This window comes from Dromaius novaehollandiae, chromosome 3 (genome assembly GCF_036370855.1).
Source record: "Dromaius novaehollandiae isolate bDroNov1 chromosome 3, bDroNov1.hap1, whole genome shotgun sequence".
In the NCBI taxonomy this organism is placed as follows: Eukaryota; Metazoa; Chordata; class Aves; order Casuariiformes; family Dromaiidae; genus Dromaius; species Dromaius novaehollandiae.
This window is the reverse complement of record NC_088100.1, coordinates 116,832,246-116,850,463: the sequence shown is the minus strand read 5'-3', so window position 1 is coordinate 116,850,463 and position 18,218 is coordinate 116,832,246. Positions and strand designations below refer to the sequence as shown.

Genomic DNA, 18,218 nt, shown 5'->3' with positions numbered 1-18,218 from the left:
CTGAGGAACAGCAGAGAACTTGTATGCCGAAGGGACTGGCAGGCAGCATGGTGCACACTTCTGCCAATCTATCAGAGTCAAGGTGCATTTAATGCAAATGCCTCCCCTTGGCATAATACATGATAAGAGATCAAAACACACTGAAAGAATTGGTCCAGGAAAGAAAAGAGACATCTAACAATTAGATGGCTACTGTTATCAAAACAATCCCAAGCACATAACTTATAAATGCATTAGATCCATTCCACTTTCTTCATTAGTCCTGCTTGCTCTCTTAAAATAGCCTTTGTACATGATTAACTGATGATCTAAACACAAATTAAACTTTTACAGGGCTAACTCTGATTTTAGTACAACTTCAACTGACTTCCAAGAGAAGTCTGTGGGAACATCTGACAGCAAAATTAAGTTGTATGTTTATTGTGGGAGTTCATTTCTTATGAAAACTGTAAGTGTTTTGCTTTCCTGGCACTTGAATTTTTAAACCTGCAATCCTAACAGGTTACAAATTTAAGTTTTCTATATAGCAGACAGGAGTAACTTCACTTTATATTGAAGCATTGACACCTCTGCAGAGGAACATTTTAACTATTGAACAGCACGTGGGAGTCCTGCCAGACAGTCTGAAATAGGCAGTGAAAAACAATATGATTTCCCCTTGCAACAATGGGAAATTTTAGGCAGACAAATGTAATTACAAAGCTGGAGCTTGAACCACATCCAATAGCTATAATAACTTTGGGCCTCCAAGCATCTGAGAAAAAATCCTAATAAACCCAGAATTCAATAATACCGTTCAGGTTTGATACTGTAACAAGCTAAAAGGTTTGAAAACTGGAGTACCCTTTTTTCAGATTCATGGAAACTTTTCAAAGGCGAGCCGTGATGAGAGCTCGGGGGGAGGCAGCACAGTTTCCACAGAACTTTTTAGACAGCTATAGATCTCCTTTTGCAGCTGCTTTGTTAGCCAAAAGCCTCACATCTGTCTGTGCATATGGAAGCTTTTCTTCCATATCCACCGACTTTTGCCTGTGGTGAGATTTTATGCTCTCCACAAAGCTACCAGTCAGTCAGAGGACACAAAGACCAAGGACCTGCCCTCACAGCCTGATTTGCAGCCATCGATTTTAATTATCATCTCACCAGTGATGTTGTTTCATGCCTTGGAGGAATTGTTTGGGGACTTGGGGGGGAAGATGGGGGCACAGGGTGGCTTACTGAAAACCGCTTTCAAGGCATTATTTCCTTTCAGAATTGGTATGATGATGAGCTTAACATAGAAATGTTGCTGCTGGTTTCAGCAGGCCACAACTTCACACAACACTTCTGAATTTGTTTGTGAGACTGAAGCACGAGGACGGAAACGGGAGCCTATGTAACAGGCCTGGAACTAGGCAGCAGAATAAATGGGTTAAGTGACCAGTTAAACTACAGAGAAGCAAAGAGACAAATACAAAGCATGTTGAAGGACTTAATGATTTCTAAGGCACATTTAAAGGGTATTTCAGGCAAAATCTTTTTTGATTCACTCATTGAAATAGTCTAATTTCTACCAACATAGCTAATTACACAAATAAGGTGAGCAGGATTTTAATCTTTATGCCCTTTTCCTATGTGAATTAAATAGTTACATATCCACACAGGCAGAGGGAGGGACAGACATTTACCACGCATTGACAAAGCACTAGAAGAGGGCACAAATGCACTTTCCACATGCCAAGGAGGTTACTGCATCTCTCATTGCCACCAGAGGAAGGAGAAGGAAATTCAGATAAATGGAATGGCAGTAATTCCCACGCAATGAAGTTTGGTGACTGGAGCAATTAAAAATGTAATACTCCATTTAGGCCCAAATGATATAACACGAGGTCTCATGAGTCATCTGTAATTGCCTCATCATTTGAGCATCAGCCCTGGCACAGTATGTTATCCATCACCCTCATTTATCCCTATGGACTACAGGCCGACAGAAGGCAGGGACCCGCCACAGGTCCACAACCGGAGCCACTTTCCCTCGGGGGGCGGCGGGAAATGGGGGCCACCGCGGGCCGGCGCCGCAGCCGCCCAGGGAGACATTTGGGGGGGCGACACAGCCCCGTGTCCCCTGCAGCGCCCTCGGGTGTCGCCCGGTGGCAGCTGCTGCAAAGCCGCTGCTGCCAAACCGCTGCCGCGAAGCCGCTGCCGGAGGGGGTCTGCGCGCCTGCGGCGGCGGCGGCACGAACCCGCCCGCCAACGGTCGGTCGGCGCGAGGTAACGGCCGTTTCAACGGCCGGCAGGGGCGTTGCCCGTGCCCTGGTGTCCATGGCCGCTCAGCGGCGCCAGGCGCCCTCTAGTTGGCTCCCCACAGCGGGCAAAGCCCGCTCAGTGACTTGAGTAACTCAGTGAGGGCGGTAACTTTAAAATGTAATGGTGTAGAAAGCATAATAGTACTTAAAAAAAAAAAAAAAAAAAAAAGTACTTAAAAAAAAAAATTGTCATTCTTCTGTAAATACGAGGGCACAGCATATTTACTGAGTATATATCAAATTAGTAGTCCCCAGACTCTGTGATGGAAGACTTCATGGTTGGAAGTGTGGCGAAATGGAAATTTGCTGGGAACCTTAACTAATTTGAAGGATGAGAGATATAAATCCTAGGGGTATGGGTACTGCGGCGTCAGTGCCTGATGCTGTGTGGTAGGTGCTGAAGTCAGTGCTCGGCAGCCAGTGGCTCCCCTTCCCCCGGGCTGCCCTGCCCCCCCGTTGCATTTGGTGGCAGCATCTCTTCAGCCCTTGTCCTCTTTGCCTGGAAAATAATCCATCTCCATTTTGGCAAGCCGGAGCTGTCAGATCAGTGCTCGTAACTCCTACACCGGGCTGCAGTACTGGAAACCAGGTGCCATAGAGGCCATGCTTGCAATATCATCTCTCTCTCTCTGGGGCTTATTTAAATGAGGTGAAGAGATGGGCACAGTAATCCAAGTTTTGGCTGGGGTTTTGTGAACAGAAATGGTTTGTACTTTGGTTCCCTATTATCTAGCAAGCGTAGCAAGCTTCCACATCCAACTCGGTGACATTTCTCTGTTTGTGGTGTGATCAATTTTTTAAGCATCTATCTAACTGATACCAAAATTTTCAGGATTTATCTTAATGTCTTAGACAGAAGGATCCTATTGATTTGAATGAATGCTGGGGGCAGGGGATATACAGGGAGTTCCTCATAGCTGGTTAACAGAGCAAACAGTTTCCATCTGTTCTCCATTTTACTGTAATGCAAAGGATTAGTCAGCTGCAATCATTAACATATAACAATCACATATATTCTATGCATGTCATACTACTTACTGTCCTCCCAGCTCTGCCCAACCATGCATTGGAGAATGAACATGCTTTACACATGCAGCAACTTTTCTCCCAGAAAAAATAAAATGCAATTAAAATCAGCTGTTGGCATGGAGATGAAGGCACAGCCAGCCTGTGGGATAGGGGGAGCCCTCTGAGGGCACAGGTGCCCGAGAAATGCAGCGGGCAATGCCTGATGGCTCTTTCTGGAAGGGTGTGCATTTTTCCTTATGACCCCTGTCAGCAATGTTATCCTGAAATAGCATATTTTAAAAAGGCCACCTTTGGTGGGAGATGCTTCCATCTCACCTCCTGTTTTTCACATTCAGAAAAGAAGAGTATTTGCATGCATATTCCAGGCAACACTTTTTCTGTTTATTTCAAAAGTCTTTGTAATAGCTTAATTGCAACAATGCAAATGCCATTTAGAATTTGATATCCTTTCAAGTGTACAGAATTCATTAGCAGTCATACATCACATCATTAAAAATACACAGGAGTGTTCACTGAATATAATCAGCAGGTTCTTCTATTTACTTATGAACTATCAGTAACATATTTTCCGTCAGTGTCTTTGCATCACTTTGCAATATATCTGTTGATGGTCTGATTCTGCCTCCTAGCTCCATTAAACATACTTCTGTGAATAAAGGGATGTGAAACTGAAAATATACATGGATTTTTGTTTGCAAACTGTATATATCATACCAGTAGAAATGTGATCCATACTTAATTAGCTTAATATATATGGCTTTTAGTCCTCTTCATTCAAAGATTTTATAGTGGAAAAATCCTGAGTTGACATCAAAAATACTGATTAGTCAAAAAGCAAACACAATTATTGTAGGTATTAGAGGCAAAGTTCCTGTCAACCCAGAACTAAATCATGTTTTAAAATGTTACTAGTTTAAATAGATTTAAATCTTGAAATTTATTTCAGTGTAATGTTTCGCTAGGAAGCATCCTCTGGAAGAGAAAAAAATGTATACTTTCTAATCAACGATTTACAGCAATTGATATTTTTTCATTTCACCTCTTGGCTCAGTACACGCAACTGAAGTTGTGCTGGGAAATTCGCACACCTCTTTTTGACTCCTAGCAGACATTTAAAAATAATTATGTCTATTTAATTAGTGTATTTATTATCTGGAATTCATCAAAGTTATTCCAGATTCGGACAAGTTCATCTGAAAGCAGCTTTTGCTTCCTAGAACCTATCAGCTCTTTCTACTTAATCATGTAATTTCTATATCATACATCTCTTTAGAATTATGTTCAAGTGCTGGGTAAGGTGAAGGAGAAAGTTTGTTTGCTTCTCCCCCAGGAGAAACAAGTGATACCTGCAGAAAGGCCAGGTTGGAAGGGCAGCCCTGAAACCTCTAGGTACCATCCTTGCAGGCAGGCGTTTTCATATCCCACTTTGCATTTTTCCAGATTTCAACAGACTGCTGGGTTTCATCACAACCTAAAGGGAATTACTACTGTTTTAGGAGAGCCTTCAGCTGTTTCTCTACATTAGCCAGTTATGTCACTTTTGCAGTTAGAAAATTGTTCGAATTTGAGCTCTGAGGGATGGAAGTGCATGAAGCTTTTATAAGACTCCAGCCCTCACGAGGTCCACATGAGAGAGGTTTTTCTGAAAGGTGAATTTTGCTAAGAGCAAGTGAATGGCTTGTTGAGGGGGAAGTTAATAAATGGGCAGGTTTCCAAAGTTTCACTTGTCTGGAAACAAAGACTGATAATTGGACACCTGGAACTGCCAGGGCTGTTTCTGGCCAGAGAACTGTTGTTTTTTCTGATCAAGGATCAGCTGAAATTATTCTTAGATGTTACAATATTTCCTGGCTAACATCCATATTTACCTGTTAAAAGTTTCTCTTAATAAGCATGTGCCTGCGTAAGATTTGCCATCTTACCCCACTTTCAATCTATTGGTGAGGAAAAATTTCCAAACAATGTACAAACCACTGTAGAAACTCCTCTTTCTCAGAAAATACCATTTTTGCTGCTGCAGCTGTTCCCAGAGCAATGTCCAGCACCCTAAACATCAAGCTTATCGTCTCATGAACTACAGCTTTCCTTAATGCCAGGAGAGCAGCTGGCTGATACGGACAGGGAAAGCTTTGCTCAGAGCTTTTGCATGCGTGATTAGTACTGTTTCATTCATTTAGAATTACATTGCTTTTCTGATGTATTGATCTGGGGGTGGTGTTTTTGTATTTTTTTTGTTTTTTTCTTTTTTTTCCAAAACTATTAAGAGATAACAAGACATGTTTGGGCAATCATCCCGGCAGGTCTTTGACAGAATTAGCAAGGCAATTGAAGGTCAGGTGTCAAATGAGCTGAATGATCAGCACAGGAAAACTGAAAATCGTGACATCTTGTGTGTAGGCTGTGAATAATGGGCAACACCCTTTTTATTCATTAAAATAGAAAATGATTTCTATATTTTATGATGTTTTTAGCCCATTAAAAAGCCAGGAATATGACCACATTGCTGATGATTTGCACCAGTTTACTGGCAGTACATTTGTTGGCCACAAATCAGTGGATGGCGGTGAGATGGATCCCACGCTGCCTTCTGGCCCCTCTGCCGGAGAGGCTTGGCCAGAAGAGGCTGCTGCAGGTTACCATGACATTCAGCTTGTCCCAGCAAAATACAGAAGCCCTGCAGCAGATCTATTTTGTGCTGGGGACTGGACCAGTGTTCATGGTCCCGAACCACAGAAGTGCTTAAAACTACTGTTACCTCAGTCCAACACATCCTATTCAGGTAGGTCTTGTTCAGACTAAATATGTCCCCAAATATATTTTGCTTTCATACAGAAGACGAAAATGTAAGTCTTTACCGTCCCAGTGCTGCCAGAAGTAGAGGCTTCTCCTCATGAAATAGGTCTGGTTTGTCACAGAGTGCACTGAAGCATTGAAAAGTAATGGTATTGTAATTTTGTGTCATATTACTGAGGTTTGGGGCCCAATTTTATATTTTAGCACCTTACTTCCTGTTCAGAGCACCACTTCCTTTGTTACTTCTTTGTAAATGTATGATGATAAGTCTATTGGCTTCCATTTTTACTGTTAAAGATGACCATAGACCTCTCAGCAAATAAAACCAGACTTCCTAAATTGAAAAACTTCGTAATTGACTCATCTTGTAATATTTGTATGTGCTGTCATCATAGAGAAAGCCAAAACAAGTCTTTCTCTCCATTTTACCAACAAAGTAGAATCCCAGCATTATGTTTTTTCTGGTGCAGAGGCTGAATGTCAAATGAACTGATAACTGCTCTGTCTCAAAACATTCCAGTTTTAGGAACACACAGGGTTCAGGCCAGAAACAGTCTAGAATAGGCTACAGCGTGTATAGTATTTTGCTGTGTTTCTCAATAATGGCTGAATAAAATTTCAGTCTCTTTTCTTTCACCTTTCTCTAGTTCTTCATATCTTAGCAATTTGAATAAAAATTCCCTTTAATTGCATCAGCTTTCTTCCCCCAAAGAATGGAAAACGCCAATATCAAATGTCTCATTCTTCTCAACTACTTTTCATATGATGACCTTGAAGCAAGTTACCTTTCTCCCATTTCAGAGACAGGGTGAAGGAGGGTATAGGTGTACATTGCCTTTGCTCTGCTCTGACTGTGTGTGGCCACCGCGATGGGCAGCCTTGCTCCTGCTGCTGTTTCTGGCCATGAACTCCTTCCCCTTGCACTGGGTCTGTCAAGCTTATTGCTATACAACAAGCTGGTTCAATGAGCTGACTAAACATGGTTTTTTGTGTTTTTTTTTCTCATCAGCTGCCCTTTTAAACTAATTCATCCAGTGGCTACACAAGTGCTAGGCCTGAAGCAAGGGCAGGGGCAGGAGTTGGAGGTGAGGCAGGGGAAGATGAGGACGGTCTTTAGATGTTGCAGTGGCCTGAGGTGACAGCAAACCATGTGCTGAGGCAGGGGGACATAAATTGCCTGTTAGCACACAGCCACCTAGTCGAGCTGCTTTAATAACCTAAGTGCCAGTCTAAACTTCCAGAAGCTGAACCAGTCTACAAATAATACATTTGTACAGCATGAGTCAGTAAATTATGCCTGATTTGGCAGCTTTTTAGCACTGATCTTTTTGTAGAAGTGGTTAATGGAAAGTGGTATTTTATTATTTATGTCTTTTTGCCCAAATTAGAATTTCATTATCATACCCTTATTAGGTAGTTGCTAAACAGGTAAAAATACTCAAGGTTTGAATGTTTGTAAATATACTGTGTTTACAGCTATTTGGTATTCTCTATTTTATTCCCTTTAGAAGTTCTATTCATAGGAATGAATGTATCATGTAAGGCATTTTCCAAATGGAATTTACATCCTTCTAATTTTCTTATAAAAATTTGCACAAGTTAGATAAAATAGCAAATAAAATAGGAGTGACTTTATATAAAACTATGTCTCTAGCATCATTCACTGAACTAATGTTAAGTAAAAATCTTCAGTCTACTAATTCCAACAATCACATCATAAAAAAAGTTATATTGAATTTAAATTAACAAAAAATATTCAGAAAAGTGTCTGGTTTTGCTGTTTCTCCTAAGTGTATTGGGGAACATTTGCTGGTCAGACCAATATTTCAGCAGCTTGCAATGTATGCAAAGGAGAAAGTGATACCAGCTAGAAACCAGCACAGAACTGGTCATTCCTTTTTTAATTCACACTTATTGAAATGCAAAGTAAATAAATACCAAAAATAGTAAATTAACTGCAGAAGCAAAATTCTTCTGATGTTCGTAATGGGAGATAATAATGCTAATTCAGTTAAAGATTTCTGCCAAGCTGTGCCCTTTAAAAAGAAATTGAAATTAAACAGAAATACTTTTGAGCAGATATGTTTTTATATCATTCAAATCTTTCTAAATTGGCTTAAAATTTTTGCAGGAAGTCTACAACAAGGTAGTATTCTAGTGAGCTAAAAGTGAGTGTGTCTGTATATATAAAGCAATAGCCTTATTTATTTTTGTATATAAACAATATCTCCATTAAAAAATAGTATTTTTTAGATGTTGTGCTTTCAAATACTGAGGTTTACAGTAAAATTAGAACTGAAGTCTTGCATTGCCTGGACAGCCTGCAGATGTTACTATAAGCAAAAATTTTCTGGACATACTTTACTCGCAGGGAATAAAATTGATTCAGTAATGTAAAAGCTAGGAAATGAGAGCCATCGAGCAAATACTTGGTGTTTGAATTGCATGTGTCAGAAGTATCAGTGATTCTTTTCAATTTATTTACTGTATTGTAAAAGCATTGGCTCACTGGCTTTAAAAAGTAATCTTTCAGCCTGTGAAGTACAAAGAGATTATGGGAATATCATATTTGTATTTCTTAGAAGGCTTGATAAAGCATCAGCTGCTGTAGGGCCTAATCCTGAAAACACATGGACTAAGACTTGCACAATTTAAAATCCACCTAAATCACCATGCCCAGGGTTTCCTAGTGATCGGTCTAGGCTTGTGAGGCACGAGGATGGTGGTGGAACCTGGGTATGGAAATCTCGGCTTACAGTGCACCTAAATAATGCCCATCTCTGTAATATATCAGTGTGGCTGCTTTTTTAGTAGTATGCCTGGTGATAGATTTGCAAATCGGGCCTTGACAATGTTCACCTCTTGAATGAAGCACAGACAGTATGTATAAGTGTGTGTTCTCTGTTTCTTCCCTTCATACCCCTCTAAATACTTTTCTTAATATTCCATAGGAGGTAGATGAGCCTGTGATGCAGCTCAAGCTACTATGGGCTATGGTGTTTTCTCATTGTTTTATGACACGGGCATAAGGCACATGCTCCTATCTAAAGCAAAATAAATCTTTGTTTTTTGCTGGATTTGCTGGAAAATACTTTCGAGTCTTTCCCTTTCCTCACACTTTTCATTCTTTTGGGGACAACTGTGTTATGGCATCATAATACAGACAGCAGAAAAACCAAGAAGTGTGATTATCTGAAGGCTTTGGAAATGAAACGGGATCAACAGATGGTAGAAGGCCTCTTTCTTGATATACCTTGATAAAAGTCTGTATTTTCTTTCTCAAAGTAAATTGCTAAACTTCCGGGTACTCCACTATAAACTGTATCCATAATTACAGTATCTTTCCTTTCCCAAGGAAGGAATTAATGTAGTAGATAGGAAGGCTGCAAGTTTGCTATATACTGCATGCCCACTACTGCCCACTACTCCTTCAAAGCAAAACCATACCATTTCAGTTCCTGAGAGCTGAGAACACGAGTGTTGATTTGACTCTAAACCTCTTTTTGGCTATGTAATACTTCTGGAACTGGCACCTTTTTCTGGCTTAAAGGTATATTCTAATTAAAGGGCAGAAGTTAACCATTTAGTAAATAAGAAGGGTATGATAAAAGGCATGGGTCTTTATTGGCAACTGCCTTCTGACTGTGGCCATGTAGATTGGAAGTAGTATGTTCTCTGTGCCATTGCTACATAATCTATTTTTGATGCATAATGAACCATTTAGTGTGCATATGTTAATATGCATATCCTACGAGTCAAGCGTCAGTAGAATTGGCCATATTTTCATGCATTTTCCATAGATAATTTAATGCTTCTGTTTTCCTCATATGAATATTCACAAAATCAGAATGTAAGCTCAAATGTGGAAGTATTCACAAAAAATAAACTGCATATTAGTTGTAAAATGTGCAGTTTACACTTCATTAGTTATTTTTGTAAGTCAAGTATTAATAGGCCCTAACTGAATTCATTATGTAACATAACATTAATTGTATTATTTAAATAGAGCATTGAAAATGTGTGTTGGATTGGAAAGGCACATGAGTAATCCAATCAGAACAGAAGCCACTGGAGCCATATCCATTTTCTGTATGCTGGCAATCAACATCACCCAAAGCATGACTTTGTTTAAACTATGTCTGAACCTTCATCAGAATAATTAGTGACTGAATATTTTTCAAGTTAAAAAGTTATGAAAACACAAAAAAGTGAGAATGGTCTCAGTGCGACAGATAATTTCTATATAATTGTAAATTCATCCCATACAGGCAATTGGGCTTATATCCAACCTGTACCATATGCCTGCCTATATGGCCTCTGCTGTTGCTTAGGTTCTCCTTTCAGTAACAAGCAAAAAGATGACTGAAATAGATGTGAATGGTCCTAATATAGCCAAATTTTCACACTCAGACACCTAGGGAGAAGGAGAAGAGATTAAGGCCAAATTTGAGGCCTCAAGCTCTGCTGGGACAATAATACTAAACTGACAGGTGGCATCACAACACATCTCTGCATAACCAGAGCATAGCAATGGGGTGTTCACCAAGCACTTTAAAATGATTCTTATACCTCTTCTGTTTTTCGCCAATAAATTTTTCTGCAAAACATTGGCAATTAGGTTATCAGTTAGCATGCACATGGCAAAGAGGCACAATTATCCATTATAACAGACCTTCTTGTTTCCACTTTGTCTTCTGCTGCACTGCCCCAATTACCACCTGAAGTACCTTTGTAATTCTTCTTCCCATTAATGGGAGTTACTTATGAAATGCGTCTTCTAGAGGAACAGAGGCAAACCAGAGCCTTGTCCTTCAAAAACTTCCATTTGTTACTGAGGTCAGTAAGATTACTTATTTGAACATTTATATTGTCTGAAGGATGTGCTTTACATTTTAAGGAAATAAAAGGCAATCTGAATTTTTTGCACAAATCTTGACGTGTATTTTCAGATGGGGAAAAAAACAAACCCAATCTAATGATATGTCAGTGTGACTCTAAACTTTGTTTGAGACGCACATGGGAAAGACAAATACCAAGAAGTAAATTTAGTGACTTTTTAAAGCCATCTGAAGCAAGGAAACACTACAGGTTTCACAAGAAGCTGGTAAATGCTCTATTCTGAGCATTTCTCCAGGAGAAAGAAAAGACTTCAGTTGAATTTGGTCTTTGTCCCTTGTTACTTTGCACTCACATTTTAATCCTCATCTGCAAGATATTAGTGCATGGGTCAGGTGAATACAGTCTTTCCTCCCTTCTTGCTGCCTTCAAGCTCCTGCTTGAGCAGTCATTTATCTCATTAGGTGCTGGCTCAAATGAAGTCCTAAGTACTGTAGCTTTCTGCTGCTCACGAATGTTCTTCTCAGGCTCAAACAGCAATAGACTAATTTGGAGCACAGGATCTGAGTTACCCTCCTATGCTGCCTGTATGACTGCCCATCACACAACTGTGATGGCTGGGTCTGGGTCAGCTAGGAGTCACTGCTGCTAGTTTGCACTGTGATGCAGAGGGGAATGTATCAGGGAGGATGAACTTTTTGATCCTAAGGTATTTGCATTTTTTTAATGGAAATTAGTTTTACAAGGCTGTCCAGAAATAAAACCTTGTAAAAAAACATACTGAGAATGTAATATAACTCCCAGGTTACCTGAAAAGAAAGTGCAATCTAGTGCAGTGTGCTTTCATTTTCCCACTCTGTTCCTTCAGTTTCGTTCTGCATTTCTTGTGCTGCAGTCTGTGTCCAGGTATTTGCTTTGTCTGTGAAAATGGAACACCATCAGGAACTGCATTTGATGCAACTGGTGCATGTTTAGGGTTTAATTCACAAATGAAGTCAACTGCCCTGGGGAATCCTGAGTTGGACCAAACGCAATAAAAAGGAAGAATTAGGTGACCAAGTCTTGCAAATTCAGTGAGAAGTTGCCACAAGAAAGCTAAAGAAAGGGTAGGAGGGACTGAGAAAGACTGATCCCAGAATGTCCTATTTCCTCTCGACTAATGTACTCGTGCACACAGATGACAGATGCCCAGGCCGTGCTATTAGGTGGATAAATAGGGATTTGGAGTTGGTTTTCATGCATCCCTGAAAAATACTTTGGCTATCGAATATGAGTATGAGGGATCTGTAAGGCCACTCCTTGTCAGAATCTCTCCAGAGGGACCCAATTCAGTAGCATGCTCTGAAACCCCCAATAAACTGGGCTTGCTGAGCTAGATGGCTCCATGAATTTTTATGGGCTTAGGTACAAGACAGGGGTCCATGTCACTGAGGGGGGTCAGCATTTGGCGATATTTGCACTGCAAGAAACAGTGGCATTGAGCAGACTTCACTGGTAGAAATCTGGGCATGTACTTTCTTTGCACACCTCTGAGGTTAAGAAGCAGCAGAATGGAGTTTTTCAAGGATCTTGGGAGCGATGAAATGTCAGACATAAGTGCATAGAGCAGCAACCAGATGCCCAAATCCCTTGGGGAACCCAGCTTTGGGAGCCAATCCAACTCCTACTGAAGTCAACAGGAACTGCAAAGGGTCTTGCGATGGTACTGCCTTGGGTCCAGTATAGAATCCAGATCAGATTAAGACAAGAAGAATCAGAAACATTTAAATCATGTTACAGCAGACTCTGTCTGCCTCAGTGTTGACTCAGAAAAAGCACAGAAATAGCAGCGGAGGTATGTACAGTTTCATATTAGTTCATCACATTTCGCACGCAGGAATAATATAGGTAGTTTGAAAACAATTTACAAATATTTAAACAAGTCCCGAAGGATAGTTATAATAGTTATCCTTTAAAAAATCTTACTGAAAAAATAAACCCCCTTATTTTGCAAATGTTATCACAAAAATATAGTTCTTGAGAACACAGAAGGTTAACATATTTTAACTTGTTTTTACGAGTAAAATGAATAAGCCCTAGTACCTAGCTACTGAACCGAAGTAATTCTGCTCTGTTTTGGAGTCCTATCTATTTAAACGCTAAGTCCTTTGGGATGGAGCCTGTCTAATAATAATAACAGTAATAATAATAATAATTTATTATCATAAATAATAATAAATAGATTTACCCCTTGGGGGAATCCTGGAGGGGAGAAGGAAAATCTTTAGTTCTTTCAGTTCCCTGCCTTTGCTGTCTGTTTCTGAAGATAGTCCCTGTGGATCTGGAGCAGCCTTCCTGAACTGAGTCTTTGCATTCAGTCTTTCGAGTCTTTCACAGACCAGGACCTAGACCTATAGATCCAGTTTAAACTAAACCTTCATCGGACTTTAATTTAGGATCACCACCACTTTGACCTTTACCTATTTCTCCACCACCTGTGGAAGAAGGCTACTAAAATATGGATTTTGAGACACTGAGTGCACACATGCAGACAGTTGCTATTTAGGCGGTCTTCCTGTCATAAAGGAAGCTCTTGTCAGATGAATGCTGCTTGAATGCTGTCTCTGAGTATTCTTAATTATGATTCTGTATCATAGATACAAAACCCACACATTACTGAGCATTTTTTGCCATACGTATCTTGATAAAAGTGGTGACTGCATTTACAGTATGATAGAGATCCTTCCATGATGTTTTATCTACTGCTCCAATTTCTTTTCCTTTAGACAAAAGATATAATTGCTGTTACACTTCAACTGGCAGTCTCAGGTGTGCAAAACCTCAGGCTGTCAAATTAAAAGTTAGTTTTTCAAGGTTAAATTCCAAAACATTTTGCACTCCTACAAATTTAAAGAAAAGCAAAATGGTGGCAACCCCAAACCCATGCAAGACATGCTAACAAAATACCTGTATGAAACTTCATGAAAATATTTTCAAACATTTCCAGTATTCCAGCTTTTTCAGTTTATTCAGCAATCAACCTAATAGTCATGACCTTGCCTATTATTAGCCAAGCAGTTTTCAAGAATAGGCCACCATGGTTTCTCAGATTTCAAGCTTGGACTGTGTTTCGTGCTGAAATCAGCTGAAGCCTTTTCACTATCTTCACAGCATTAAAGGAATAGCAGAGCACGGAGAGTTCAGAGAAATGACCTAGAGCTTTGCAAATATTTCTGAAAGAGATTTGGAGAAATTCCTCTACGGTCATTTGTCAGACTAAACTAGACACTTAGAGCAGCTTTATTTGAAGATGTCTTCTGCTTCTTAAGCAGTTTGGGCTAACACAGGGTAAATACAAGTTAACACAGTACCATGGACCAATTTATGATTTAATATCAACATTTTGGAAGAAATTGGCTTCCGGGGGAATTCTGAAGCAATGCTCTTTCCTGTAAACTTCACTATCAGATTTGTTGAAAACAAGTGCTGTGTTGGGGGCCATCAAGAACTGCAAAGAAAATATTTGCATGAACCTCTGCAATAATATTGCTGAAGATGCAAATTTATGACAATAGGTCCTACATTCACTTTAGCAGGCTATTTTCATGTAAAACTAACGAAATAAACTGTTTAACTTACATTTCAGTGGCAATGCAAACATCAGAGGTGAATATTGACTTCTCTTGCATTGAATGAGGTCAGTACTGAAGATGACAATCGCCTGTTTCCAGTTATTCAGCAGGTAGGAATAATTTTGCATGTTCTAACATGGTTGTTCTAACTGATAACTCCTGACTTTTAAGAGTCAGGTAACAGCTAGTGTTTCAGACAAGACTGGCTGAAAAACATCATTCATAGTCAGGGGAATTAAGTTAATTTGATTTTCTACCATTGAAAACAGTAGTATTAATCAAATGAATAATCAGAATCCCCCTGAAGATGGTGTAGTTGCAGTCACCTACATGTATGTTATATACAGGCCTGGCCATGAGGCGTTGGTGAAGAGCATTAAGTACAAAGTTCAGGGCCAGACCCACCCTTCACCAAACTGTGAGATACTGGTTTAGCCAGCCCTACACCCTCAAGCTTGAATCTGGAACTGAACTTGCCCAGAATGCACTTTAACCCACAGTTTGGTTCAGGCTATTTTCTGAAAAAGAATATGTTGTTTTAGACACCATCTTAGCCATGCACACCATTCGTCTAAAACTGCATCAAATTCTGCACAATGTCTTTCCCAACATCCGCTATGGGGAGAATTGTCACATTATGGTTAAGATGTTACTGCATATTAGAGAAGACTCATTAAAAAACCCAGAAACTAAACTGCTGAACATCCAGTGAATACCAAGTCTGTCTTTGAATGGTCAGTCCTGAACTTTCCAGGAGTTTATGGTGATAATTCCACCCTAATCACCATTTTATTTTTATTAAAGAAACAATAAGAAAGCATCATTTTCTTATAGAACAAAATTTCAAAAACTCTACCTAGAATCACTTGTTTCTGCCAATCTATTGTTCATGATGGCTAGAGCACCCACCCCTGCAGAGAAACCATTTTGTCTTGTATTGATGCAAACGTTCCTTGGGTAGCCATTGGCTGTCTCAGACAACTGCTTTTGCAAAATGGCCAGAGAGACTTTATTCGATGCCGTGAGCTCCCTCATAGAGATCATCTCTCCAGAAAGCCTCCTCCCTTCAGTGTCGCTGTCGTACTGTCCATCAGTTTCCACAGAGATGTTACGTCGGCGTAGGCGAGCTCCTGGAGTAATGGCATTGCGACGTCCAAGGCGGGCACTTGATTTATGGCACTTTGGGCAACATCTGCATTCGAATTTTTTCAACACCCAGTTCAAAACTTGCTTGATTACAATTGAGATTACATTAAAAAGAGAGTATATGCAACATACCCCCATTAATATAAATATGAAGTTTCCGAATCTGTATAATCCCTGATTTTGGTATACAGCATTTTGGCTGCTTACCAAATCTCCAAAGCCAATGGTGCTAAAGGTGACAAAACAGTAGTACAAGGAGTCAATGTAGTTCCATCCTTCCACTGCTGTGTACATTGCCGAGGCACAGCAAGAAAGTGTGATAGCAAAAATTCCTAGGATCAGCATCACATGATAAACTGATGGCTTCCACCCGACAAGGCCAACCCCAGAGATAGCTGACCCCCTTCGGAAATTGGGAGGTAGAAGACCACTTCTTCGCAGCTGTCTCTCATGGCAAGCCTTCATGATAAAAGCCAGGAGAGAGATAATACGCTCCAAGAAGAGGTTGAAGAAAAGAATAGTTCCAGCGCACCCAAAAAGGCCGTAAACAATGAGGAATACTTTTCCAGCCACGGTTGCTGGTGTAGTCATTCCAAAACCTGCAGAAGCGTGGAGATAAATGGGTAACATTAATGGCATAGTCGTTCCTGTATAAACTATTATCATAGGTCCCATCTCACCAGGCAAAAGAAAGAGCGCTATTTCTAAGTCAGCCTAGGTCAGCCTGAAACCAAGTTTTGTAAAGAATGATAAAGAACACAAAAGGCAACAAGATGACTAGAATTCAAAAGAGAGCAAAAAAGTCTTGCAGAGATGAAAGGCAGTGTATTAACAGAGTAACACTACAGTATTTGGGAGAACTCTGCAAATTCAGGTGGAAATCCTTCCTAAGCCCAAACCTCTTTGTGGTGAGTGCAGGTGAACAGGCCATTCCCTTGCTTCTACTCATGTGAACCAACATGGCATATTGGAAAGTTAAGTAATTAAGCTGTAAATCAGCGTAGCCTCATTGTTACAATTGTGTACCACCTCCTCTGAGAAGATGGTAGATTTCAGTTTGTATAAAAACATCTCAAAAAAAAGAATATTATTTTAAAAATAACAGCACTTTAAAGTCTCAACCAAATACCAACTCCGACTAGCCCACCTGATATAATAATGGAACAAAAGCAAAGCCATGGCCCTATTTAAGTCAGTGGCAAGATACCCCCACTACAGAGCCGTGTGTCAGACTGGGAACACAAGGACCTTGCAGCCTGATAATTAGAGCAATGTATAACACTGCTACAAGGTTAAAGAGAAAAAAACAGAGTGTACAAACTCTGGAAAGATCCAGAGGCAATGTTAATTCACCTCTCCTTTACATGAAGTATATTTTGATATTACTCATATACATTATTTTAAATGTAAGCAGTAATGGCTTGTAGCTACAGACGCTTAAATAATGGCAAAAGTGATCTTAATTTTTTATGCAAATAAGTATAGTAAGTTTTCTCCATGTTATGCGTTGATATTTATCAGTTTTTCATAAAAATGAATAACACTTACTTCACATATCATCTCAGGAATATTCTTCAGACACTTAATTCTGTAGGTATTGTTCTTGCTACTGCTATTCTTCTCTTTAAAAATACTTGGTGATTCAGTCAAAAAATGAACTGATGGGACTGAGGTGATTGATCATGTCCCATGAATAAATAACCACATATAAGCAAAATGAATGGTTTGCCAAAATCCATACACTGGAATTTCTTTACGTCACTGTTTTATGAAAATGGTGAGCAACGAATATATTCAGAGAAGTGAATATCAACATCAGACCACATCAACAGAAGTTTGCTAGGAAAAAAAAAGAGCTACATTAAATTGATAATGTTCTCATAATGAAATCATTACATCCATTTTATTATGATGATGCACCTTTAAACAGAAACAGGAAAATATTTCCTATATATAATGAGTTGAGATTGCTGCTTGAACTCTATTTATTTATTTTTGTAATGGCTGCATTTTCTGTGAAATACATTTGTGTATATATATATATTTTCATATTTCATCAATATAAAACTTTGCATTTGTTGATAAAAGAAATTAAATGGTTGACAAGTAAACTTTGAAGTATGCCTCTCAACTAAATGAAGGTGTGTAAGGAAAGAGATGTTCCTGCTTTCACAATAGATTTTGTATGCTCAGAGACATCTGTGTTCCAGTAATCCAGACTCTATTGCATCATTAGTACCTTCCCAGTAGAAAAAGAAGCTTGTCCATAAAAGAAAACGACACATTTGCAGAATATTACCAGAGAATAAAAAATTAAGCAATTAGATTTTGTTTTTTGGACCCACAGGCTCTCCATTTTGTCATGTTAATAGACTACCTTCTGAGTAGACTTCACCAAGTCTACCTTGTGGGTCCCAGACTTAATATGGCTGGATAGGATGCTCTTTTCTATTTTTTGTCTGTGGGGTGAAGCTGTTATTTGAGTCAGTTTTGCTGCTTGGAGGAGCCTTCTCATTTG

General features: G+C 39.5%; 1 protein-coding gene across 1 annotated transcript in view; it reads right to left on the bottom strand.

Moving 5' to 3' along the window:
* Window positions 1-3,673: 3,673 nt before the first annotated feature.
* KCNK12 (potassium two pore domain channel subfamily K member 12) overlaps window positions 3,674-18,218 on the bottom strand; it is a 35,700-nt gene continuing 21,155 nt past the window's right edge. Inside the window, exon 2 of the mRNA XM_026094736.2 lies at window positions 3,674-16,299. Coding sequence (XP_025950521.2) covers window positions 15,407-16,299 — 893 coding nt within the window. The 3' untranslated portion in view covers window positions 3,674-15,406. The remainder of the gene's footprint in view (window positions 16,300-18,218) is intronic.